At 51.7% G+C, this 25,144-nt stretch overlaps 7 protein-coding genes across 7 annotated transcripts; 3 read left to right on the top strand and 4 right to left on the bottom strand.

Moving 5' to 3' along the window:
* The first annotated feature begins 517 nt into the window (after positions 1-517).
* STEHIDRAFT_142670 (uncharacterized protein) lies at positions 518-4,933 on the top strand. The gene is made up of 5 exons (XM_007310181.1): positions 518-674; positions 769-932; positions 1,650-3,130; positions 3,195-4,440; positions 4,538-4,933. Exons 1-4 carry the CDS (start codon positions 547-549, stop codon positions 4,380-4,382), a joined length of 2,961 nt encoding a protein of 986 aa, XP_007310243.1. The 5' UTR covers positions 518-546; the 3' UTR covers positions 4,383-4,440; positions 4,538-4,933.
* Positions 4,934-5,451: 518 nt separating this feature from the next.
* Positions 5,452-8,293, bottom strand: STEHIDRAFT_135125 (uncharacterized protein; the record flags this gene model as incomplete). Its single annotated transcript, XM_007310182.1, has 10 exons — positions 5,452-5,696; positions 5,769-6,145; positions 6,216-6,413; positions 6,493-6,873; positions 6,936-7,221; positions 7,281-7,349; positions 7,414-7,533; positions 7,592-7,917; positions 7,980-8,102; positions 8,169-8,293. The coding sequence occupies 10 exons, from the start codon at positions 8,291-8,293 to the stop codon at positions 5,452-5,454; spliced, it is 2,250 nt and encodes a 749-aa protein (XP_007310244.1).
* A 158-nt stretch (positions 8,294-8,451) lies between these two features.
* STEHIDRAFT_87074 (Neutral/alkaline nonlysosomal ceramidase) lies at positions 8,452-13,080 on the bottom strand. The gene is made up of 21 exons (XM_007310183.1): positions 12,551-13,080; positions 12,451-12,469; positions 12,360-12,384; positions 11,918-12,032; positions 11,379-11,830; positions 11,269-11,323; positions 11,154-11,213; positions 11,064-11,091; positions 10,895-10,996; positions 10,679-10,825; positions 10,542-10,603; positions 10,443-10,467; positions 10,328-10,381; positions 10,162-10,258; positions 9,946-10,070; positions 9,728-9,885; positions 9,538-9,665; positions 9,333-9,455; positions 9,153-9,272; positions 9,063-9,094; positions 8,452-8,990 (listed from the first exon to the last, which is right to left on the bottom strand). The coding sequence occupies exons 1-21, from the start codon at positions 12,753-12,755 to the stop codon at positions 8,870-8,872; spliced, it is 2,253 nt and encodes a 750-aa protein (XP_007310245.1). The 5' UTR covers positions 12,756-13,080; the 3' UTR covers positions 8,452-8,869.
* Positions 13,081-13,256: 176 nt separating this feature from the next.
* STEHIDRAFT_182917 (uncharacterized protein) lies at positions 13,257-15,465 on the bottom strand. Its single transcript, XM_007310308.1, has 13 exons — positions 15,295-15,465; positions 15,176-15,232; positions 15,082-15,107; positions 14,850-15,018; positions 14,704-14,788; positions 14,600-14,647; positions 14,346-14,541; positions 14,231-14,279; positions 14,111-14,173; positions 13,964-13,999; positions 13,875-13,899; positions 13,569-13,789; positions 13,257-13,509 (listed from the first exon to the last, which is right to left on the bottom strand). Exons 1-13 carry the CDS (start codon positions 15,360-15,362, stop codon positions 13,428-13,430), a joined length of 1,125 nt encoding a protein of 374 aa, XP_007310370.1. The 5' UTR covers positions 15,363-15,465; the 3' UTR covers positions 13,257-13,427.
* A 1,080-nt stretch (positions 15,466-16,545) lies between these two features.
* STEHIDRAFT_125778 (uncharacterized protein) lies at positions 16,546-19,640 on the top strand. The gene is made up of 4 exons (XM_007310184.1): positions 16,546-16,571; positions 16,648-16,765; positions 16,828-17,387; positions 17,447-19,640. The coding sequence occupies exons 3-4, from the start codon at positions 16,987-16,989 to the stop codon at positions 19,440-19,442; spliced, it is 2,397 nt and encodes a 798-aa protein (XP_007310246.1). The 5' UTR covers positions 16,546-16,571; positions 16,648-16,765; positions 16,828-16,986; the 3' UTR covers positions 19,443-19,640.
* A 290-nt stretch (positions 19,641-19,930) lies between these two features.
* On the bottom strand, positions 19,931-21,912 carry STEHIDRAFT_150459 (uncharacterized protein). The gene is made up of 6 exons (XM_007310185.1): positions 21,781-21,912; positions 21,546-21,713; positions 21,348-21,479; positions 21,171-21,283; positions 20,461-21,107; positions 19,931-20,386 (listed from the first exon to the last, which is right to left on the bottom strand). Exons 1-6 carry the CDS (start codon positions 21,901-21,903, stop codon positions 19,992-19,994), a joined length of 1,578 nt encoding a protein of 525 aa, XP_007310247.1. The 5' UTR covers positions 21,904-21,912; the 3' UTR covers positions 19,931-19,991.
* A 344-nt stretch (positions 21,913-22,256) lies between these two features.
* Positions 22,257-23,191, top strand: STEHIDRAFT_125780 (uncharacterized protein; the record flags this gene model as incomplete). Its single annotated transcript, XM_007310186.1, has 3 exons — positions 22,257-22,279; positions 22,361-22,745; positions 22,805-23,191. Coding segments are annotated over exons 2-3 (320 nt in total), but the record flags the coding sequence as incomplete, so codon positions are not given.
* Between the last annotated feature and the right edge of the window lie 1,953 nt (positions 23,192-25,144).

Raw genomic sequence — 25,144 nt, forward strand, 5'->3', positions numbered from 1 at the left:
GCCCGTAGCCGGGTACGATACGACGGTGCCCACGACGAGCAGCGTCGTTCTGCAAGCTAGAAGCCTGATCGTGAGGGACTGACAGGCAAAGTCATGTTGGGACGCGCAATGGGTACATGCTCACATGGGCTCGCCCGGTGTGTAACATCGCCAAAAGGACACCGATTTTGGGTGCTTGTACTGCCGTCCGTGTCCTGAACGCACGGTCTTTCATCTCATTCGCTCGGCTCTCAGCGGGCAACGGGGGTTTACAACATAGCAGCTGCTCATGCGCTAGCGCTCGGACAAGGAAGTTGCCAGCTTTTAAGCTAGAATGAACCGGGTGTGTGAAAGGCAAGAAAACCTGAGAAGATATCTGACCATTTGCAGAATTCGACAAGGCCATCGCCGCGACCAAGCCGTGGGAAGCGATGCCCAGAGATGGGAGAACAAAAGCGGTACGCAAATTTCAAGCTCCGACCGAATCGCCCCCAGCCAATCGCCGAGCGAAATCGCGCGCAAGGTTGATCGTCACTTCCACACCGTGACGAACGCGATTGTGTCACAATGTCCTCATCGTCGCGCTCGACAGTGTCGACGACGTCCTCGCCGTCAATGGCGTCGGCAACGACGCCCGTCTACAAGGGCAAGTTTGTCAACAGATCCTGGGGCCAACTCCCACCAGAAATCATCAGGTGCCGTACCCCCCCTTCACCCGCGATTGCCAGTCTGGCAGTCCTTTTACCCGCCACACACTCTCCCAGACGCGTACTGACCAGCCGGACATAGAATGATCTGCACGAATACCTTGCTGTTAGCACACCAACAAATGTTCCTCCCTTCCTCATGGTTATCGAAGGAAGTCTGGCCAGGAAGGATGCTCTACATAGCCCTGCGCGATCAGGTTTACGTTGAGAAGCTCATGAAAGTATGCCCATCATGGCAGGCAGCTCGTGAGTGTCTCTTATCCTTTTTGTCTCTCGTGTGTGTCTGCTCCGTATACGTTGGGAGACTTGGGTTATGTGTGGAGCGACTGTGGTTGTGAGTGTTCCTGCGCGAGCGAAGGCCCATCTGGCTGTCTATTGGTATTGGGTGGCGGTGGCATAACGTATCCTCGGCAGGTGCGCCAGTATATCATGTCCGATATCCCGCAGATATTGCTTGGTGTCGCTGCTCTTGCTTGGTCGAGCATGGGTGGCGCAGGTAACTGCAGAGCCACTGGTATTCTGTTGTGTTGCCCGATGCGGAAGGTATTGTTCATGTACACAATAACCGTCTTGCGAACTGCCACTGCTGCGGAAATATCGTTCATGTTTTGAACCGCTTCTCACAAATAGCTGTGAACCCCTGCTGAGACAGCCTTGGCGCTCGTCAACGGCATTCTGTGTAACAAACAATTACGCATGATCCAATTCACGCAATTTTCATGTACCTATTCTCGCACGAGAAAGCAGTAATACGGTTTCAAGGGATGAAACAGTTCGCTGGGCTAATGCCGAGGAATGTATTGGCGTCGAAGAGCCAGCGCATTTTTCCTGGGACGTGAACAATTTGTCCCAGTCACCCTCCAACTGTGCAAATAAAGCTTGAGTCTACGATTCATTTTCCTTTGCTCTTCCTTGTCTTTTTCAAGTGACGTCGCAGCGTGCTGATTTTTTTTTCTGTCTCAGTTGAACAGCACACTTTCTGGCAACACGCCATTTATGCCTTTGACCCTGCAGACATACTCATCAACACATCAACGATCGTCCAAACCGGCTCCTCCAACACCGTCCGAGTGAGCCCATATCGACACTTTCGACACATCGTTACGCATTCGTGTACCGTATGCCGCCTCAACACCCCATTGTCCTACCTCGGCCTCAATAATGCCAAACGGTTCGTCCTCCTTCCCTACCACGGGCATGTCAGCGTCTGCAAAGAGCACCACAAACGCGATTTCTGCGGTGTCTGCCTACGAAGTCCCTGCCCGCCCCATCTCAGCTACGTGCAACATCAGGCGGAGAGTGAGATGATCGCCTGCGCCGAGAACGAGGACCTCGAGACTTGGCCGAACATCTTCACGACGTGCAAGTACTGCCGCTCTGAGGCTCTCTGGAAGCGGATGAGCAACTCTCCAGCTGACAGGGAGGCCGTCGGACAGGGTCCGCCACAATGGGCGGCCGACGATTGGGAGACGAGACAGGTCATCGATACATTCATCGATCTCGGAGAGGGCACCGTCGACGAGGTCATCCGTGTGGCGCAGGAGAAGAATTGGCTTCGTCGGTATACCCGCTTTGCGGATATCATGGAGCAGGCCGTCGCTTCGCAGAAGTACGAGCTCAAGCTTACTGGTGGCGGGGCTGGTGGCGGTTACGTGAATGAGGGAGAGGACGACTCGTTTGAGCTTGAAGATGATAGTTTCGAGCTGCATCAGCGGGCGGAGGACAGTGGCGCGAAGGCGCCCGCATGTGAGGCGTGGGTCCGTGAGCGCATCCTCGACGGTCATTGGATCTCTCCAGCGGATGATTATTACAATCAGCGTCCGGCGGCCGAGCTACTGCCGGCGGCTGAGCATCCCGCCGCATGGCTTCTCGACGAGCACGCAGTCACCACCCGGCACCCGACTCCCAAAACCATCGCCGTACCGGCCGCACCGACATATCATCTCGCCGAGGCCTTGTACCGGATCCACAAAGTCAAGACCCGCGAGATTCTCCTCCCTCCAATGAGCAACATCGTCAAGCGCATCATGCTCGACTCGAGGAACGGCGAAGAGGCAATCAGGAGGGCGTCGAAGCTGAACTTGGAGGAGCTCTTCCAGGTGCTGAGGGAGACTTGGCCTTGGGTGAAGGAGCAGCTCGCCGACGAACATGTACGCAAGGCAGCAGTTTTGAAACATGCGGACGACTCGAGCTCATCTTCGACAAAGTCTGACGGGTCGCATACCACGAGTCCGGTTCTTAGCACGACAACATTGCAGACGACGCCATCTCCGCCTCCGAAGGATGCGGGTCCTGCCTCGGACGATACGTTGGATGTTATTGGACCGAGACCGGACGAGATGGCGTCGATGTGTATGGAGGCGTCCAGTTTGATGCGGTACATCCCCTTCGTCCCATTGACGGCAGAGTGTCTCCCGCCGTACAGCCACGAAGCGATCAAATCGGTATGTCTATTTCATACTCCTGCTCGTTTTGCTTTCGTAGACTCATGACTTTTCATTTCGATAGGTGTGGCGTGAGGCATGTGCCCCACTCTATCATTGTGCTTGCAGTATTTGCAAACGTACATTAATGCAGTCGAAAGCCGCCGAGGCGGCTCAGAATCCTCAGGCTTACACCTATCCCCCCCAGTCGAACCCATACCCTCAGACCAACGTCAATCCATACCCACAAAACCAGCAATCATATCCTCAGCCGATCGTCGCCACTCACGACCCTAATGTCGAGTCACCCGTCATCGCTCACCCATCTCCCGTCATCTCTATCCCACCACAACGGCAGGAGTACATTCCGTCGACTTATTCGGATCTAGAAGACGAGAGCGAAGATGAAGACGACGACGACGATCTTGACGGGGAGGGTGAGCTCGACGGCGTGCACAATTATTATGATTGGCCGCAAGACGAGGAAGGGTGGGAAACAGACCATGAAGCGACCGAGACTATTCAGGCCTCCGGCGGAGTGGATGTGGGCGTGGAGAAAGAAGATGGTGTGAAGGTGGACGGGTATACCCTCACCGAGGAGGGTAAAGTATCAAGGCATCGGGGTCAGGAGGTCGATGGTGCCGTGGACAAGGGAAAGGGAAAGGGGAAAGGCAAGGGGAAGGTGGTGGTTGAGTCGAACGCGCAACCTTTATGGGGGTTCGGGCCTGCACCGACGTTGACGGAGCCTAAAGTCCCTATTCCGAATATCAGGAAGAGCGGACATCAGCCTCCCGGCTCTGTTGCGTCGGTTCCGATCTCCCATTCCAACTCCAGGTCCAAAATATCGCTTGCGTCGCCGGAGCCTCAACGGACGCCATCGCGGAAAAGGACGTCAGAAGAGTTAGAGGAGGATGGCTCGCCGACCGGTTCTTTCGTAACCTCGAGCGAGAGTGAGCAGGAGCCGTCTGGTGTTTCACCTGCGACTCCCCCGAAACGGGCGCGGAGAGAGGGCGCGTACTCGGACGTTCGAGTGGATGATCTAAATCCGCGGTTGAAGAAGAGGAGTTCGGGTGATGTGGACGTTGATCCGGATGGCGAGAGTCCGACGCCGACGAGAAGAATGACCGGGAAGAGGGCGAGGGTGTCGGTTTCGCCCGAAGAGGAGGTCGGCCAGCGAGCGAATGCGGAAGAGCGGAGGATCGCTGGGAGTCGGGGGGCGAATATGTTCAAGATGTTGTCGAGAATGAAGGGGAAGGTGGATGAGACGGGATGAAGTGCTCTCTTTTCACGATTTCATAATGCATCTGTGTATCTTCTATGAGTTATATCAGGTATGTTGGATTCTTTTTGCTCGCCCTTTTGTGGTCGTGACAGACGTGCTGACGAACCGTCCTATGTTTTTTTTTTTTTTTTTCGATTCTTGCCCAGACATTCATCTGTACAACGTCTTTTGTGTGCTTGTAGTTTGGGCCGTTGCTCAGGTTCAGTCCTTTCCGCATCGTCGCCGCTCTCCTATTCCTCTTGACCATCGCTACCCCTTCCCAACGGACTCACCACCCCTTCCAAATTCGTGTTTCGTGTTCTTGCGTTGTGGATACCAACCAATCGTCATCTTGCTTAGACCCTCGCGCCACCGCTACATCTCTATTCCCAAATGTACATCTATCTTTCTTCCCTTCTTCCTCGTCTATCCAACCCGACACGCTCCTCTACCCTCAACATTCCATCATCGTCGTTTTTGTCCACTTTGTTCATCCATCCCCTAACCTGTAACCCCTTCCCCCTCGACCCTTTTGAATGTCTTCCCCCGGAGCGTGTCCGGACAACCCCATGCTTTTCCTTTTTTTTTGTTTCTTTCTTCGTCGATTCAGCCCTTGTGCTTCGTTGTTTATATCGTTTTTGTGTCCATCCGTCGAATTCTCGTTTTGTCGTCAATCGTCAATCGTCGCATCTGTCTGTCAAAGAAGTCTCTATGCTTGTTGGGGGTGTTTGTACGAATAGCATATATTTGATGAAGTGGACCTTCTTGGTTTTTCTCTTCTCCTTTTAGTGATCGAGTGAAACCGTTGGCAGTGGCGAGTCTGACCGACACACCAGCGTGTCGGCGGGAAGAAACGAGTCTGAAAGAAATATCCAGTTCCAAGGAAAGTTGACTGATTCGATGTTCATTGGATGTAGCGAGCACTGAGTTAGACGCGTACTCGCGAACTCGTTGCGAGCTTATGCGGTGCTCTCAACATATTTGATACCAAAATAACACTAGGATAACATGCAACATCAACATTGTCCGACCGATGATAACGACCAATTTCAAGATGTCCACATCGGAAATCGTCGTCATCTCAAGAAAACACCTCCAACAGTTCCTGCCTCGCGAGCTGCAGCCTCTCCCTCCTCTTCTGGTATTCGCTCCTACGTTCAGAAGTATCGTCCGGCTCCTGCAAGAGACGCTTGCTGTTCGCGTATCCGTTTGGTCCATTCACCCGCAGGCCGTTGAATAAAACGGTCTCGAGGTTGTTCGTGATGCCTCGGACAAGGGCTTCGTCAATGGCCATAGGAACGTTGTCGACAAAGCGTTTGTATGCGACTGACGATGAGTAATGTGATAGTAGGCCTCATGAGTGCAGAGCACGCCCGATGAATTAGAGTTATGATTTACCTTGGAAGTAAGCCCTCACGTCCGCCATGATGGCGATCGCGTCTTCCATGAGCGCAGGAGGAAGGATCCTCGCGAGAGCGAGAGGTTGTACGCCATGAATACCCATATCGCTCAAACCAGACAGAACCTTCACCAATCCCCCCTCGAATTGCCCATCGGGCTCTGAATCGGGAAGCACGCCCGCGGAAAGTTTCGAGATAAGGTTATTATTCTCAGTTGACTGTCGGATGCCTTTGTAATAGTTCAAGAACTTGTCGCGATAATCGTCGAGGTAGTGCGTGTTGCGTGTGTATGGTGTCCCTTCGACCTTCAAGAGGAAGTCGATGTTGCGTAAAGTCTCGTTGGCGCGGTCACGAATGTGCTGGGAAACGACGTTCCTGCGAGATCGCCGCCCGTTGTTAACTACGCAATACGATGACCGAGAGGCAAAAGATCAGTAAGACTCACGCAATGCTCTGCTTCAGACCTCCGTAAGCATATGCTCCGAAGTGATCTTCGACGATGCGCATAACATGTACATTGAGCGTCCTTGTAGTGGCATCAAACAGAGTGCGGGAAGGGGTCGCCCACTGAGCGATGATGGCCCCAATGAACTTCTTCTGAACGACGAAAGGGACGTGGTTTGGAAGCTCCCTGGTCACCGCGCTACAAGGGGTGCCAAAGTATCAGCCATACCATGGAACACATAATTTAAAAATGAGAGGGCTGGTGGAATTGAGCGTACGTGCGAGCATGTTCCATAACCTCATCAATGTATATCTCTTTCGAACTGCTTAACACCAGCGACTCCGCATCATCTTCGTTCTTAAGGAAAGAAGGGGCCGGCATACTATTCGCGTCAACGTTCTGACGCTCGAAGGGACAAAACATGGGTGCCGTGCTTCGAATGGAGCGTTTAAATTGTTCTTGAAACGGTCGTAGCTGCTGCAGAAGGCCTGTACTAGCCGGTGTTCCCTCCGCATGTTTCTCGATGTCGCGCACAAAGCTGCCCACCAGACGCAGAATTTCGGATAGTGGTTGGTCTGACGGAGGTTTGGGGAGACGCTCGATATCGCGTTCGGTTTTTGACAATAGCTTCTCGAGCTCTTCTTGAATTTGAGGAAGTCTACGAGGTAGTATCAGACCGTCTCGCGAGCAGATGAAATCAGGGGAGATAAAATCACAAACCTTTCGGCAATGAGGTTGGAGAGTGTGTCGCTCAAACGCTGCGTGAGACGTTCCGTGCCCAATCGCTTTTGGTGGACACCGTCCAAGTTGGACCAAGGCGCCTTAGCCATGAAGAACTGTTTCTCGCTCTGACGAGCTTCCTCCCAGGTGATGCCATCGACGACTGCCTGTGGGTTTGGATTCTTGACAGAATACCAGTCGATGGCCTCGCCGTCTTCTGCGCGGATATACTTGAGCCATTTGTCCTCGTCGCCAGATTCGATACGGTCGGGCTTGGTGAGAACGCCTGCGATACGTATTTATATCAAAGATATCGAACGCATGAGTTATCCTCGGAGAACGTACCGATTGTTCGAGTGCCTTTGGGATCATAGCGATCGGCGAGAAGATGAGCACCTTGGTTCTCGAAGTCGGCTGAAAAAATGCGGAGACAGAAAGCTTCAGCATATGCAACAGGGAGCAAGTCGTAAAACCCTACTTTCACAGGCCACTGTCAGAAGGATGATGCATCGCGACCGTTCGATGTAAGAAGTTGCAAGATTCTGGATCAAGGCGATATCCTCCTCTTGTCCTCCACGCGAAACGCTGGCGATCAGTCCTACAGACGCACCGTCAGGATCCACTGAGTACAGAGCAAAAAAAGCACCCGTACGTACCTGGCAGATCAACAAACGATAGGTCGGCCACGTCCTTGCCACTTATTTGGAGCGAGATACAGTTGTGCGAAAACGCGATTTGACGATCTCCGACGTCCTCATCGGGACCCGTGAGGTAGCTCAGAGGGTTCGCGTTAGGGTTGAGGATGGCGCGCTGCGCACGTCTGATACGCTCGGTGACTTGTACCTTATCCGTTATGGGATCGCCGAAGGGAACGTTCCTTGGTTGACCCAGTGTCGCGCCATCGGCGTCGGTGATGAACCGGAGCATCACAACACATTCCCAAGGCTCTGTCGAGTACGAAAGTCGACACTCCGTAGGGCAGCTAAGGGCAAAGTCGTCGAGTCAGGTTATAATGCTTACAGCAAGCAGAGAATGTGGCCAAACCGAGTACACGTCCCACTGGCCCGAGGCAGGCTTATTCCAGAGATGGCCTCTATGAGGGAAGATTTTCCGGCGCTTTGAGACCCAATAACGGCGATGACAGGGAGATCGATGTCGAGTTGTGCGCTGCAGCCACCCAAGAAAACAAGTGAGCCGATAATATTCTCGATATATCGAAGAGCGACCACTCACCCGGTATTATGGAGTTTGTTTATAAGGTCCAGCATCCGCCTCCTCCTTTCAGCAAACTCGCGATTGCTGAGACCAACCGCCGCATTGTCGGGCTCGACTGTAATGTCGTCTCTCGCATCTAGCATGTCCGGCTCAGTCGAGGGAGAAGAGAAAGGTGTCTCACTGTGTGGTGCGGTGAGCGCGAGCATGGTAGTGGGTTTCGATTTTAGCGATACGCGAAGTGGAGGAAGGGAAGATGGGGACATGAAAGGAAGTCGGTGATGCGCCACATAAATACTAAAGCGGCATATATAAACGGTAGCGATGTGGAGACGCCAACAAAGGATCGTCTGCCGTTTACTGTACCATGTTGCGAAATTAATGTGGCGTAACAGAAGTGCACGCCTGGAATGGAATCATTAGGACGGGGTTGAGCTCGACTTCTTTCTCTACCGTGCAACATTACAGTCGCAGTCAAGAACCGCACGATGCGTTCCAAAGTGATCCGCGGGTATATTCGCGAGGCAGACGGGACTTGTGCACAGACGAAGCAATCGATATTTCACAACATATAGTCCGTGACAGTCAGGAGCATCCGGACAGAGAGCAGAATACAGACAGAATCACGTCATGATATGGTCATCAACAGTCAATGCAGCAAATGAATGAACCTAAAAACGAAAGAAATAGGTAGCATAACACGCAAAAGTTCGCTGCAGACCTTATGAAACGGTGAAGTTGCTTGACGTCCCGACGAAAGGTGTAATTGTTCCGCCGATAGCTTTGGCATCACCGAAATACTGGATCCTGTAGGTGCCAGCAGGAGTTCCGTCCTCGATAGTCCTGTTTGTCGCAAAAAGGAATACCGACGATCGTTTCAGCGCTCGACCATACTCTACTTCAAAAAGGACATACCAGGTGATATCGACGTTGCTCGTTCCGGTGATCTAGAGACAGATGCGGTTTAGTGTATGAATCATAAGGTATACGTGTATCAGCACTTACAGTGTCTACTCTAGTCCAGTTATACGTAGTCGAAGGATGCGAGTCAGATCTGACCATCGTCCAAGCCCCATCAACATCCTGATCCACAGACAAGAAGGTCTGTTCGAGCCGGAAGTTGTTCTGGGACACAGCCAAATTAATGTTAGCTCAAGGTCGTATCAGATACCGAATGTCGCTCACCCTTGGGTTGGCTCCAATGAACTGGGCAAAGACAGTTTCTCCTGACGTGTAGGATGACTGGACATCGGCGACGACATCACCGAAGCTCTTGAAGAGAGGAGCAGAATCGAATACCACGCCGGTCTGCATGTTGTTACCATCAGCAAAAATTATCGTCAGAATATCTCGTGAGAAATAGAGGTCAATGAGCGCGAGGGCTACATACCCTCAGCGAAATAGCCTCGCCCGTCAGATCCGGCGGGGCCTCATCAGACGGAGGCTGAGCTCCGGTAGCATTATCAGCTAAATACGAGACAAGGCTTCCATACTTGTCGATATACGCATCCAGAGTCCCTACAGTTGCACAAACGTAGGGCTTCAGTAGTGCAGGATAAGAGGAGCGCAAGGACACTTACATTGTCCGAAGATGGTGGAAGCACCCTCATACCGCTGGACACCATACTCCTCCTGTGTTGCCACATAATGAGCGTAGGTATTCGCCGGTCCAGCGATAACGACGTAGGCATCATCGCCCACGATTCCATTAGCGATGAGCTGTGTGCGGATCGCGTTTCTGCAAGAGGCGCCATCAGAACTTGGAGCAGAAGATGATAGAGAGCTAGGATGAACGAACCTCATACGGCGGCCAGACATCGTGGTGAGTTCGCCTGGCATGATGAGCATGACGAACTGCCCAATACGGAACATCTGGATGTCGACGGTTCCAGGAGACCAGTTGTAAGGGGTATGCGCGTATCCCTGGGAGTTGCCACCGCCACCGTACCAGGCAAGTCATCAACAAATACTGTGAGCGATTTTGCGGCACTCTCGAAGATGATATACGACTCACGGTGTTGAGAATGACAGGCTTAGGGTCCTGGCACGCAACTTGTTCGGCATCGGGGAAAGGAGTGATAGCGCCCTTCACGATCTCCCAGAATGGGTTCCTGGGAAAATATCGGGTGAGCAATGTTACGCCACAACGCAATAAGGACGGTCGAGGGCAAGATACGTACTGTGGCTGCGAGGAGTTGTCTCCCTGGGTGAAATCAAAAGCACCAGGACCGTCACTGTCAAAGTGGGCCAGGTCAGTGTGGCCCAGAACAAATCATAAAGCTGGAGAGTAGGTACGTGGTTCCACCAGCGAAAGAGTAACCTGTAGATGTCAACACGAATTCACCGTAAGCAATGAATATCGACAATGGTCAAAGGAAGGAGTCGGGAACTGACCCATTGCAGGCGGACAGGTCTGCACGGTTGTCCCGTTCGGAAGTGTGAAGGTGTGCCACGTCCTACAATCCAATATAATCGTAGTTAGCATCGTCCAAAGTTGGCCTTTTTTGAGCTTGATTGTAAGAAGAACGCACATGTTCAAATATGTGTGCACTGCCCTAACATTGCCCTCAATCGGAGCCGTCGATGCAGTGCCGTTCATGATAGCCTGTGCTCCGTCGACTTGAAGTTGTGCGATGATCATGTTAGAGGCAAAGTCGGAGATTTCGAAAGCTGGGCCACTAGACGACGGCAAACGTGGATTGTCAGCAATGCGGTATGAAGCTCTCGTGGGTGATGGAGGTACATACCGTCCGTGACAGTCTTCGGTGGCGCCGCCACAGGTCGAAGTGTTAAATTCGCAGAGCATGCCATCGTAGGACTCGCCTGGGCTTTCGCAATACGCTCCGAGGCTACACAAAGATGCACGAGTTCATGAGGACCGGTCGACACAGTTATACTAGGAAGAATATGACTGACGTGTTTGGACTGGTGTCTCCGACATTTGCTGTTGAACGAAAGGTAAGTTGGTGAGAAAGTGAGACATAATGAACAGGCAAGAAGACTAACATTGCGTGAACCCAGCAACGAATGTATTGTTTCCGGGCATAACATCGGGCTGCTCCATGGCTAGATACGATAGATCAGTCAGAGTATGTTCATGCACGTTCGAAGAACCACCTACCCTCATAAAGATAGGCAGCCATTCCCTTATTATCCCCACTAACGAGCGTGTTATTCTGCGCAAAAAGAATTATCAGTTTCTGGAGGTGTATCGTGCATGCCACCACTTACTTCATACAAACTAGTCCCATGCACCGCGAAGAAGCTCAAAAAACCCCTCGCATTTCCATCCGCATCATCGAACTTCAACAAACTCAAGTCTTTGTCCTGATCATACTCGTACAAAGCCCTCTCGTCCGCCGGATTCGCCAAATACGCGCTCGGACTCCTATTCCTATTCCCATCTACGACAGTCGCATTACCCACGCTGAGCGTCCCAGGAGCCAAACTGTCATGAGCCATGAGCACGGCTTTAACTGTCCCTGCGACGATGGCGTCTGCCGTCTCTTTGACATAACCGAGGGAGGTGATCTGTGGGAGGAGGTTCTCGAGGTAGCCTCCGACGCCGGAGTGTTGATGAGTCGAGATGAGAGCGATGTTGGCGTTGTTGTAGAGGTCGGGGTATGTGGCGGAAAGGTTGGCGACGATAGAACGACGGATGCCAGTGTCGCCCATGGCGATGTCTAATTATTTTATAGTTATTGATATTTATTGCGAATCAGTATGGATGGGGTGGCGTGTATCATGCTACATTCTGAATGTGAACTGACCGGCATTGATCATTACTACCCTGTTCGAGGAATTAGACGAATCCGCGACGATCCATGCACGGCTACGTTGCCGCATGTACAATCCGGTGTCAGTCTGAGCGAGAGACGCATAGCCCTATGAATTGTGAGATAAGTCAATAGTCGGCTCTTGCGGAATGTGGGCCTGAAAATATCGACGGTGCTCGCTTTCAGGAAGGGAGAGGAAAACACATGCTACGAGTTGTGGCGAAACGGTAACAATTCGCCCTATCTCGTATCTCGAGAGGTTGCCTGGTATTCCACAACTCGAAGTTTCTGCGGTGCCTATCAACTAGTGCCTGTCGCACTTGGATTTCCGATTCGTAGAAGTCCGTAGACTGAGGTGTGGCTCGTTTGACGACCGTGGGTAATTCCGTTCTGTACCCGAGACGCATATCGCGAATGAAATGGAAAGAACGCGTACCATCATGTTGGTTTCTACGACAGGACTTTGAAGATGTGGAGGGTCAGCGCTCATATCAACTCTCTCACATAGCCGGGTCATCTGGACTTACCCCGTGATGTCTCCAATCCCTACACGCACCAAAAGTCAAAAGTTCTGATCGTTAGGTGATGCATTTCGTAACAGTACGCGTCGTGAATGTCGAGACGCACCAAGACCAAGGAGGTACTGCGTCTGTGCATTCACAGCAGCGATACCCATTGTCGTCTGCGAGCCATCAGAAAGTAGACTAGTAGAGGCCAAGAAAGCCCCGAGACAGAAAACAGCGCGGTTCGTGAAGTCCTGGATAAAAGAGCGCATTGCGAGTGCGATGTCCCTCGCGAGGGGTGGGGCGATGTAGGACTGAAGAAGAGGCATCTCGAAGGGGAGCAGCTGCTCTTTATATGTATACGGCAGGGCACGGCTTCTTTATTGATTGTAGGGAATCAGGAGCAGGGCCTGAGACGGGCGAGTATAGAAGGGATATGGATATCGAAGTCAAATCATCCACATGGGCAAGAACTTGCGGCGTGGGCTACTTGGCTTCGAGCTTCGAGAATCGACGAACGTTTGGTGTGATTTTTCTGTTCTTCGTAACTGAATATAGCTGAAGATCGTACAAGAGAGGAAGCCAAAAAGAAAACAATTCGCACGCCAGAAAATGAATCCAAGCTGGAGATACTGTCGTGGTGGCGACAGCGGCTGGCAGCGGTTGAACAGCGAAGGCTCGAAAGAGGCGCGTTCTCAGTGCGTCATGATCGACACGGTCGCGTGCAGGTCGCGTGTGAGCCACGCTCGAGCGGAAGAGAGGCTGCTCCGCCACTCGACAGAGGACCTCAGAGGACCGGGCCACAGTTAGTGACGTCTACAATCTTCCAACTTGCTTGCAATACTCGCACTGAGTGTTGGCCACGTATTTTTGTTCGGGTAGTTACAGAGAGCACAGGCGCGTATGCCACTTCACATACACACCGTACTAAATCGTTGCAGTCACGGTACTCACGCTCGCATGCGGCATCGTCGCAGGAACTTCTTGAACGCCGGCATTGATCACCACACAGTCCCATTGAGAAGCTGAGCCACATCGTCTCCAAACATCACCTGCGCCGCACTCGCAGGATGGAGGTTATTCCTAGAAACAGCCACACTTTAGCACTCTGTCAGTCAACGGAAACAAAGAGAGACTCTCACCCCCAGAAATCATCCGTCCCCCCATAAGACGTATTATCCACAAATCCATAGGCTGTAGGATCATCCAATATAGCAGAGAAAGCCGCATTGGCGTCCCATACCCACGTCTGGGCTCCGGTGTGCGTGGACGAGAAGTTGGTGGCGCGGACGGCGAGTTGGGCGTTGTAGTATGTTATCATGGATTTTTCGAGGGAGGTGGCGGCGGTTCCTTGGGGTACCATCTGTATCATTGTTTCGGTGAGTTGTGAGGAGTTTCGACCAGAGTCATGAAGGAGAACATAGACGGGGGATGATTGCTTGACTTACAAGAGGGGAGCGGTCGACCGGTGGGCTGATATAATGGGACATGTCACCTTGTTAGTTCGGAAAGAAAGTAGGGAACTAGTGTCACGTACACGTTGAGGAAGAGGAAGTTACGAGCTCCGGCATCGCTATTAGATGGATGCAAGTCGTTCATTAGACCCTCTTTCTGTCTTTCATTTGAGAATCAACTCACTACTGCAGGAATGTCAAGATATTAGCTCGAGGATCGTAAGGTCAACGTACAGGGACTCACAGTCTTCTGTACGAGTGCAAAATACGCGTCCAAGAGGACATCCGAGAACCTGAATCCACCTCCATCAGACATTCTGCCACCGCGAACAATCTTGTCTACCACTCACGCATCACGATCCCCAGACTCATAGTAAGAGTTACCAATATCGTTGATGCCTATGCTACCATCAGCCTCCGTCCCATGGTACTCACACGCAAGAGCAAAAATGACGAAGTGCGCACCGATCCAGAATGAGAATAACGAGTTATCACTCGTCCACACCTTGCTTCCCGTCCCGATATTAGGCTGTGCAAGGAACTCGTTGACCTGGTCCGTCATGGAGAGTACGGTTGGTTCGTATGGAGTGACGAGGCTAGCGTCGATGGTAGCTCCACCGTAGGCATAGTTGTATGTAAGGACTAGGGAGTTGTTGGAAACCTGAATATGGATAGTCGTTAGGTACGAGGGTGTTTATGGGAGGATGAGAAGAGCGTACGGCCGCAGCTTCATCAATCCAATTGGGTCCGCCAGTTGCAGTATAACCCTACGACAAAATCGTCAATGGCTGCACTTCCGAGTTATGTGCCAACAGCGACTCACGGGGTATACCGGATTTCCGAACGCGTTATCGGGAGAAGGAAGTGTCAAAGTGCTATCAAAACCAGTCTGGGTGTACGAATCGCCGCTAAAATCCCACGAAGTCAGTATCTCGTCCACCCTTGAAGTACGAAGCTAGTGTGGCGTACAAACTGAACCAGTAGTTGACGCCACTGTAAGCCGTGGCGGTAGCCTCAGGCCCAACGGGAGAACTCGCAGTAGAAGTAGCACCGGTGGACGTAGTTGAAGTGGGTTGTGTAGAGGAAGAAGCGGGTGCGCTAGAAGAAGATGCTGCACCGAGGATGCATTGACTGTAGTCTTGCGGCATCGGCTATTATCAGCACGATGTGCGATGAACTTTCATCACGGCACAGTACATACAATCATTTGAGTAGGTGCACGTATAACTATTTTTATCATGATCGTCAGTGTTTGCTTGTCAGAGGAAGAAAAAATGGCGGTTTTATATGCGTACCCTGACACGCAAGTCGTTGCCCCGCTCCAACCGACACCACCACATTGGCCCCATGCGCTGGAAGGAATCGTCAACACTTCCAGAGAAGCCTTATAAACATGGCACAACGGAAGATTCACCTCGACTGCGCGAGAGCTACAGGTACAAAAGTCACAGATGACGCAAGAACAACAAGAACAGACAACATCTGAGCGCTGAGCACCGAAGACGAAGACAAAGAAAGGGAGAACGAAAGGAACTATGTGTCGAGTATAAGCAAGGCAAGCCCAAGTCCTTATAAGAGAGCAATTCCAGAGCAAATTCTTCCGAGAACAACGAGGGAGGTTCGGAAGCGTTGAGGCATATGTGTTCGGGATATATTCGGCAGGTGTTTACCTGGTTTTGCGACGGTGCGACCTGGCTGGGTCTCGCATCAGGCTGCAGCCTGGTGCTCGATGTCTCCTGGTGACCCGTTCTGGATGATATTTACACCCGGTGATTTACCGTTGTCTGTTCCGATTCCGGTAGTTCCTTGTGTAATGAATGATCTGGGGCCGAAATAAAAGGTTGTATGTGTTCCGACGATGCGTCGGTAGTAAGTCACTGGGAAGGGCAGACTCGAGACACAACAAACACCAGAAAGGCCGTACGAGTGTGTCGTGAGTCGAGAGTATCATTCCTTGAGATTTCAGCTACTTTTATCTCTTCGACACATTTTAGGAACAGCGCTTCGAGCGAATGTCAATTTCAAGAGACATGAAGAGACCCACCTGATGCTTTCAATAGCGATGTCGCTTCAATAGCGGGACTATTCCGGGAATACAAGACGTACTTTCAGCAGTGAAGGTAGTACTGGGCACCCTGCAAGGATGGTACCCATGAGATTCCAGTCTCAAGCATCTGCACATGCTCTAGGCTTTCCGCGCCGGACCGCTGATTATTTCGAGCATACGGTATCAGAGTCAGCGGCTCTCTCAAATTACCTGGCTGAATGGTCAGAGAGAGTACTGGTGCCAGACATCCGACGGTTATGGGAAAACCCCCTCTGATCTGCGACCGATTCAGAGACGCAACGAGGGAGCCCTCAGGTGGTATGGCAATGTCAAAAAGCTTAAGCTGAGTTTCGACATCATACAAGATAGTGGGATAGACGAGGTGACGACAAGAAGAAGTTCATACAAAATCCTGAAAGGAATTTTGGGGCGTGCAGCGATGTTGGGTGTAAGGTCGAGGGTGCCACAAGGTTGCCACACTTCAGATCGTCAGGTCACAGAATATCACATTGTGACCAAGCAGTGACTCATCGGAGCCTAAATTCGGAGCCGGCGTCGCGTAGTCGCGGTGCTGGGCACTTGGCGCTTATGGGTGTTGGTTTGTCCTTGTCCACGACGGTTACCGTGATTCAGGAAGACGGCTGGTAGGTCTACATGCAAGCAACATGCAACTATCCTCCTTCGTTTCAGGAGAATAACCCGGTTTTGCTTTTCCTTCAGTCTTTTCACTGTTAGAGCGTTGCCTGCCTGAGGTAGCTGCGCCCCTGAACCGTCAATCTAAGTGGCGCTGCATATCGACTCGGTCCAGTCAAAGGACGTCCTTCGATTCTGTCGGTTGGTAGGTGCTCGTTGACGCTGCTAATCGTGACTCCAACTTGACTCCATTCTCGAAACTGTCAGATCATTTATGACCGCACTGGTTCTCTAAAGCCTTTGACTCGCTCGCGGCGGTGCCGCCACCGAATTATGGCCTTGGTGCGATGGAGCTCCCTGCTCTATAAAGGGACGAGGGTATCGTTCCAGAAAAGCATTCATCACTACCCGCAGAACTGTCTCAGAATGGTCTCCACCTCTGCTTTGCTCGCTTCTTCTCAAAACGTCACTCTCCCCCCTCTTCCCGAGCTCTACGATGCCAACTTCCTGGACACGCTCCTCCCCATCACCGAAAAGGGCGCTCCTGCGTCTGCCTCTACGACGGAGCCCCAGCCCCAGAATGCGCTTATTGACGCTCTGAAGGCCACCTCTCACCAAACGTATACCACTAACGCGGCCAAAGCCTTTGACTCTACGGACTCCCCCGTTCTCGACGCTTTCCAAGAGCTTACACCCTACGCATCTGGCTCCGACATCCACGACAGCTTGGCGAAGGCCTGGGCCGAAGATCCTCAGCTTACTCTTCGTATCATCTGGAATGCGAGGAGTATTCACGATGGAAAGGGCGAAAAGGAGTTATTCTACCGGTTCGTTCTCAATTCTAGTGTTGTTCACAAGACATTGACTGATAATCACTTTTTATTAGGGCTTTTGGATGGCTCTATAAGAACCACCCTCGTACTGCCATCGCCAACCTGCCCTCACTCATCACTCCCGTTTGTACCCGCCCCAAAAAGGACGAAGGCATGCCTCACGGATATTGGAAGGATCTCCTCAACATCTTGGCCCTCGTCATGCTCGACGAACTCCGCGCCAATCATGATAGGTTTATGGGCTTCGTGCACAACTATTGCTCCAAAGCCGACGGCGCCTGGATCCGCGAGATGTACAAGACGGAGCTTGGAAAGCTGGGGCCTAATGCCACCTCGGGCGACCGGGCAGCGTGTTCGGCTCAGACTACGCCTATGATCCAGCAGGCTGCGAAGGAGCGTCGTGCCAAAAAATCCGCTAGCTTCCATGAGTTGCTCTTGTTGAAGCTCCGGGAACCGGCCTTCCGTGCGTTATACGTCGCGGTCGCTCGCCTTTTCGCAGATCAGATCGTCAAGGATGCTGCCGTTCTCAAGCAAGCCGAAGGCATCACAGATGCCAAGGAGCGCAAAAAGCTGCTTCGCCAGCTCACGTTCGTGTCAAAATGGGCGCCCACCCCGCACGGCTCTCACGATCGTGTCACGAACATCTCCAGCGCAATCGCACTCCTGCTCCATGACCAAGGTGCCATGGCCGGCCTTTCACTTCCTGTCGACCCTTCTCCCACCCGCTTATTGTCACTCTCCGACACTCACGTCCTTCGCTCCTTCTACAAACGCTGGCATCTCAAACCTCTCCGCGACGCTCTCATGCTCCCTGAGGTCCTCATGTCCGCTAACAAGTGGTCGTCGATTCCCTACTCCCGAGTGCCTTCCGTCTGCATGAAGAACAATACCGAACGGTTCTTCACCCACGATCGCGAACGCTTCACGAAGTACATGGAAGACGTCGAGAGCGGGAAGAAGACGATTAGCGGAGCCACCCTCATGCCCCACGAACTCATCGGATCCATCATGGAGCAGCACCGTTACCTCGCTCGTTCCCCGCGCCCCGCCGATAACTTCGCTTCCGTCAAGGCCGAAGTTCGTCGCAAGCTCGCGGAGCAGAAACTCTCCGTTCTGGAGGCGCAGTGGAGGAGCATGATCGACCGTCTTCGCGAGTCGGGCGCTCTCGAGAACGCGATGGCGATATGTGACGTCTCCGGTTCCATGGGCTCCATCACGTACGATAACCCTCGCAGTAAGCAGACACGACCCATCTTCCCTGCCGTCGCTCTCTCCCTCGTCACCGCTCAACTTGCCAAACCTCCGTTCGCCAACGCTATCATCACCTTCTCTGCGAAGCCTCAGTTCATCACTTTGGAGCCTACGAGGAGTATCGGAGACTCTGTGGAGAAGATGGTGGGCGCTGACTGGGGCATGAATACGAATTTCGATGCGGTGTTTATGGACCTTCTGCTCCCGCTTGCCGTGAAGCATAACGTTCCGAAGGAAGATATGGTCAAGCGTGTCTTCGTCTTTTCCGATATGCAGTTCGACGAGGCACGGGGGGAGGAGGACGAGAACGAGGAGGACGAGGTCTATCGGCGGGTGAGCGCTGAGGAACTCGAGGAGGAGGGTGTAGAGATTCCCGAGGGCATGGAGGTTTGGGATGCGGGCGATGTTGGGGATGCGAAGGTTGATGACGGAGCTAAAGAGGCGAAGGCTGCTGGGAAGTGGCAGACGAACCACGACGTGATCGAGAAGGCATTCAAGGCGGCCGGGTACGATATGCCACAGATCGTTTACTGGAACCTGGCAGACTCGTTCATGACGACACCGGTGAAGGCGGACAGGAAGGGTGTGGCGCTGATGAACTCGTTCAGTCCGGCGATGATGAAGGTGTTTATGGGTGAGGAGGACGAGAGTGTGTTGGAGGGAGAGGATTCGTGGGAGGTTACGGGCGAGAAGACGTCGGGTGAGAAAACGAAGGCGGAGGAGGAGTTCACGCCGTTGAAGGTGATGAAGAAAGCGTTGGGGAAGAAGAGTTTCGACGGACTTGTCGTTGTGGATTGAGGAATCGGACTTTACCTGTAGCATATTTGATCTCGCACAACCCCCAACCCCCTTGCTTTATGTACTTGCATGTATACGTATACCCACCCATCATCCCCATTCTATGACTTATTACTGACCCCCTGTATTTTGTATATTACATTCGCTATCATACTCGCTCTGCATCATGCCCATCTCACACAATATATCGTACTTGCCACAATCATTCAAAACCATTGCGACAAGCTTCGTACGCATTGACCACGCATGAGACTCAAGGAAGATCTGTGTTGATGAACGAGAAACAGATACATGAGGTAGAGCACGGGCATGAGAAAAAAATGCGAATAATATACCGAGCACATGAAGCAGTACATTTGTTCAAGTATCAGCTACAATCTCATGAACGCTTCCCAAGACGAGTCCTCAGCGACATGCTGAAATCGAAACGGAAATCGCTCCGGAGGTGAGAAAAGTTCGTTTGGGTCCATATCAACATTGTGTATCTCGAGATTTCTTGGTCCTGGTATATCCTTGAAACCACATATAAATCGGTGCTCTGGCCAGTCTCTATGGAGGTGCGATCAGATGCCTAACCAGGAGGTGACGAAAAGCGAAGACTGACTGCGCCTGACACTCCACGCTGCAATAATCGACCGTATGGCATGACTTGCATCTTCCATGCCGCCATTTCTTACAACCACGTTTCATACAATGCCCAACGACTCGTGACCTTTTGTCAATGACATCAAGCCACATCCATGCTCCACGGATAGTCGGAATGGACCCGTAAGCGTCCCGGTTGTTGTTTGCCCAATGTCGAAGAAAACTATTGGGTGCGAACGCTATGTCGAGGCAAGCTCGCATGAATCGTGGACGGGGAAGCTGGCGACGGACGACGGGGAGAATGCCTGGCAACATTTCGACGTGGCTTTGAATTTCGTTTAGAAGCATTCCTATATGACCTACACAGGATTCAACCAGTGAAGGACATGAGCGATGCATCCAATAGCATAAAAAAGCCTGTCATCCCACTCACCTGCGACGATGTCGTGTGTCTCCATCTTCGAAAGCAAGGCACGTTCCATAGCGTAGAATATATCAGCACGAACGAGAACTTTCATGTAGTCCTCGCATATCGTTGTGCTCCCCCCTCCTTGTCGATCATGAGCCAGCTGGCTGGTATACGACAAGCAAACGGAGATCAATCGGATGATATCTTCAAAAAGGTTGTTCGGGATGTGTCCGCTTGTCCCTTTATCCTGAAGATATCCTGGATTTGCGATAGCGGAGATGATATGGATCCAGAATAGTTGTGCGCGTAGTAGAGCATACATGTACTCCGTGTCCGCGAGTGGTGCGCTGGTTGCCCAGCCCACCTGCAGAGCTAGTAACCATACCAGCTTGATAGACCTTTTCAGGTAGATGCAGGATGATGAGAGCGGGGCAGCCGTGATGCAGGAGAGGAAAACTGAGAATGAACGGTCCTTCATCCCATACCGAATTCGTTCCATAAAATGGGCAGGAGCCCGGAAGGCACGATGGCTATCGTATGCCCCGCGATTCGACGGGACGATGAGAGATGTAAGCGCAGAGACGCAATGATAGAAATCTTCTTTCGCGGTCGAATGGGTGATGAATAAAGTGAGAACAGGTACTGTGAAGTCGTTGGGGTCATCTATAACACTGCGTTATACAATTGATCAGCACATACGGAGAAGACTGACGGAGAAGCAAAGACAACGGAACCTTAAAAGCGTAGGATCGTGTTGAAGCATATCGTTTAACAACTCGATAAAGACCAGCCTCTCACCCATGGAGCGAGGATCCGGATTCAAAGCATTTTCGGGGGCATCGAATAGCTGAAACAAAAGTGACATTTCCCAAATGAACATCACGCCGCGGCGTCGCGGAAGTCCGACGTACTCGTTTGGTGATGTCTGTCCAAGACTCTTTGATAGAGGATGCAAAAGTCTTGTTCGTGGGATCAGGGTGCTTCAGCATATTGTCGGATCCTTGCAACAGGAGGTGGAGGAACGGAAACCACGATGACGGTGGCTACACAATTTTTAGCCTAGACCACACCATGCAGACAACGGTCGACAGGGAAGCGACTGCACGTACCTCTTTACCATCCTCGCCTTCAAGTTCAATACACATTTCGCTCTCTGGAGATCTGATAATGCAACCACATATCTCCGCTGTGATGCCTGCTCTCACGAGGCGCCGCCATCGAATACCCGCAGGCACTTTGGCAGCGTCGAGAACCGCATTGAGGGCGATGCTAATGTTCTGTTGTTTTCGTGTCAGGAATATCCCTTTCACAAGGCAGTGGATGTGTCTCTGGAAATGCTAGTACCTCTTTGTCGTCGCCGTATATAGTGCGCCCGGGAGTGTCAGACCGCCAAGTCGTGAGGAGAGTCACAAGCCGGGCGGGATTTGTGTCAATCAATCTTGCCCAGAAAGCCTTAGGGTGTTTCATGAGTTGGACGGGGCGCAGAAAACTTGGTTCAAGTTCGTTATGCTCAAGAAGATACCGTGCCACCCCGAGAATTCGATCCGGCCGCAGCCGAGGTGCCACCCGACTGCGAAACCGCCACAAACGGGTTTTCTTTCTGACGACTTCGAAGTATATCCATGTCTTTTCCATTCAGCAATACATCTGGCTGTCGAACATCATTCATACCGTTCAGATTCTCGGGCCTCGACAGGAGTACTACCAAGGGAGGTTCTCCGCCGGCGTGAATCGAAAAGGAAATCTTTCGGGCGGAGTAAAGATATTGACGTGACCTATGTCGAGATCCCTCCGACCTGGTATATCACGAAAACCGCAGATAAGTCGATGTTCAGGCCAATCCCTGTCGATACAAGGTCATGTCGTTCTATGTGTCAATTTTCTACCTTCTGAACTATCTGAAGTGAAATGAATCAAGACGCACTGTGCCTGACATTGGACATCACAGTAGTCTGCTGTTCGACAGGCCTTACACCGTCCCGAGCGTCTCCTCTTGCACCCTCGTCGAATGCATTGCCCATCAACTCGGGACATTTGTTGAAGCGCATCTAGAAACATCCAAGCATCTCGAATAGTATTGGGCGACCGCCCTCCCAGAAACATGAAAGCAGTTGGAATATCGAACGACCTGCCTCCCAAATTGCCCGCGTTTGTAGCCCATTTACTAAGCTCTTCACTGGGAGAAAAAGCCTTGTCAAAACAAGCCCGCAAGAGACGCTGGCGAGGAAGATGTCGGCGGATAGTAGAGAGCAAGGACGGCGTCATTCGAACAATGCGGTAAAGCTCTTCAATGAAAGTCCCTATATGTTCTGCAAACATCATTTCATACCGAACAAAGTATACGAGAAAACAGGGTATCATGACTTACGATATACCCTAACGTCAGTATCGGCCCTTTGGACCAAAACATACTCTACGGCGTCAAATATATCTGCACGGACCAGGACCTTTATGAAGGCCTCCCGTATCTCCTGGGCCTCCTGCCCCACGAGGCTCTTCATGCATATATTGATGAGCTCCATGACTTCTACAAGCAACTGACTCGCCTTGAAATTGGGCGAGTCTTCGATATGGCCGGGGATCCAAATGATAGAGATCAGATGTTTGAATAAGATCTGAGAGTGCAATAATGCGTGTAGATATTCTGCGCCAGCGGAGGTTTTCCAAAGTGTCAGACCGATAGCACTCTGCGAAGTGAGTGCCAAAATAAGCTGTATCGCTTCGTCGAGGCTATCGGCCGGCAGTGGGACAAGGCACGATGTAAAGCGAGACATAAATGTGACGTAGGAGCCGTCTCCAATGCCGAGCCGAATGCGGTCCATATAATCGTTGGGAGCTCGAAGCCTTCGCCCAAAGTCGTACTTGTTTCCGTCCGCAGGTCTAACAATTCGATGCAACGTGGCGGTACACTGGTAAAAATCTTTTTCTTCGCTCGAGTGCATCAGAAAGCGGGCAAGTATTTGAATGGTGAGATCTTCGGGGGCGTCTATCACGCTGATTGCAGATACGAATCAGTCGAATATCGAGAATGTACCGAGATGCAACAGACCTCAAGAATGTGTAGTCCAATTGCAGTAGGTTTACAATAAATGAGCAGAGATCTACGCGCTCTTCAACAAATCTCGGTTGCGGTCCTAAGGAGTGCTGAGGTGTCTCCCAAAGCTAGAAGAACGTGACAGGTCAGGTTCCACTTTGGCATATTAGAGGCTCGAGACTCACACGCTTGACTATCCCACCCCAATGTTCCTTCATAGAGGAGAAGCATATTTGATTTACAGAGCTCGGAAATAACTTGATGTTATCCGCTCCTTGTACTAGAATATGTAAGAAGGGAGCCCATGGAAATGGCGTCTGGCGGGACATCAGTTGTTATGAGCGATATTGAGGCCATGTCCTCTAGCGTAGAAATGGCTCACATTCAGGTCTCGTTCACCGTTTCGAGGGGAAGGAGACTTGATATTAGGAGCCCGCACGAGGCAGCCACAAAGCTCTTGTGTGATGCCTGCTCTTACGAGACGTTGCCATCGTAGTCCTGAGTCCTCTTCAGCGGCTTCACTGATCGCTATTAGAGCGACTGTATAATCCTAGGAGACGCGCCGGGCAGTTGACGAATTGAACAGCTCAGGAATTTCCCGATGGGGGTCAGACTTACTAAGGCGCCGCCTCCAACGGAAGGTATGGGGCCACAAAGGAGCCGATAAAGTTCGCAGAGCGGAGCTGTTGCTTCCAAGGCCCGAAAGCTGGGTTGAAACGAGCAGCAGAGGAAGCGATAGCGAAGGGCTGCATATCAAACAAAAGCGGTGGAAAGCGGAGGGTTAAGTGTTAGTGGAATAATTGGGAATGGGTAGATTCGAGATTCGAGATAGGTAAGGACGAGGGAACAGTCGCTCAGCCCTTATAACTGACATACCGTTTGTTGTTGAATGCCTCTTTTGAGTACTCGCCAAACCACAAATGCGAAACTTCATACTTGGGAAACTGCGTGTTTTCCCGTAGAAAACATGAAACCAAGAAGTCGAAACGATCTGCGGCACCATGGAGATATCAGAACGATCTGCGAAAACAGAAAACCTGTCAGAGAAACTTAACATTATAAGGGCTCGAAACGAGGCAAATCATAAATTCGCGAGAGGGTATACACATTCCCTTTTGGCAAAACAGAGTAAAAGACAGAACAAGCACCATAATGTACTGAAACGAGAGGAGTGATGGCGGGAAGGTGTTGGGAGGGCGCATCAATACGAAGTGTCTCGTCGAAGGCCTCTGCACGGAAGCATGTCAAATCACTGATGGCCGGGCAAGGAAGCCCAGCAGGCATGGCGTCACTCTTTGTTCACGCTCACTTACCGGGTGAGACTCGTTCGGAGATTGGTGGGCCACAAAGAAAGAGCGCGGAGGCGAGCACGTGTCGTGGCACCCGGATTTTTCCGCACACTGCGTCATGGTTCACCGTACACGCGCTGTTGCTCTGAACGACGACCCTCTCGTAGTCTCATGCAAGCAGATTAGCCAGGGGTATCAACGTCGACAACTGTCTCGGCATCTGTTATACGCTGATATCTACGTACTTTCTGATGAAGCACTCAAAGGCATTCTGGGCACGACAGATCGACACAAATCCCGCACGCGTTGTCGCTCTCTTTCCCATATTATGGACGTATCCTGAGGCTTGTAGGACCAGGTACGGAGATGAGGCGGCGGTATGTCG

This window comes from Stereum hirsutum (assembly GCF_000264905.1).
Source record: "Stereum hirsutum FP-91666 SS1 unplaced genomic scaffold STEHIscaffold_19, whole genome shotgun sequence".
NCBI classification, from domain to species: Eukaryota; Fungi; Basidiomycota; class Agaricomycetes; order Russulales; family Stereaceae; genus Stereum; species Stereum hirsutum.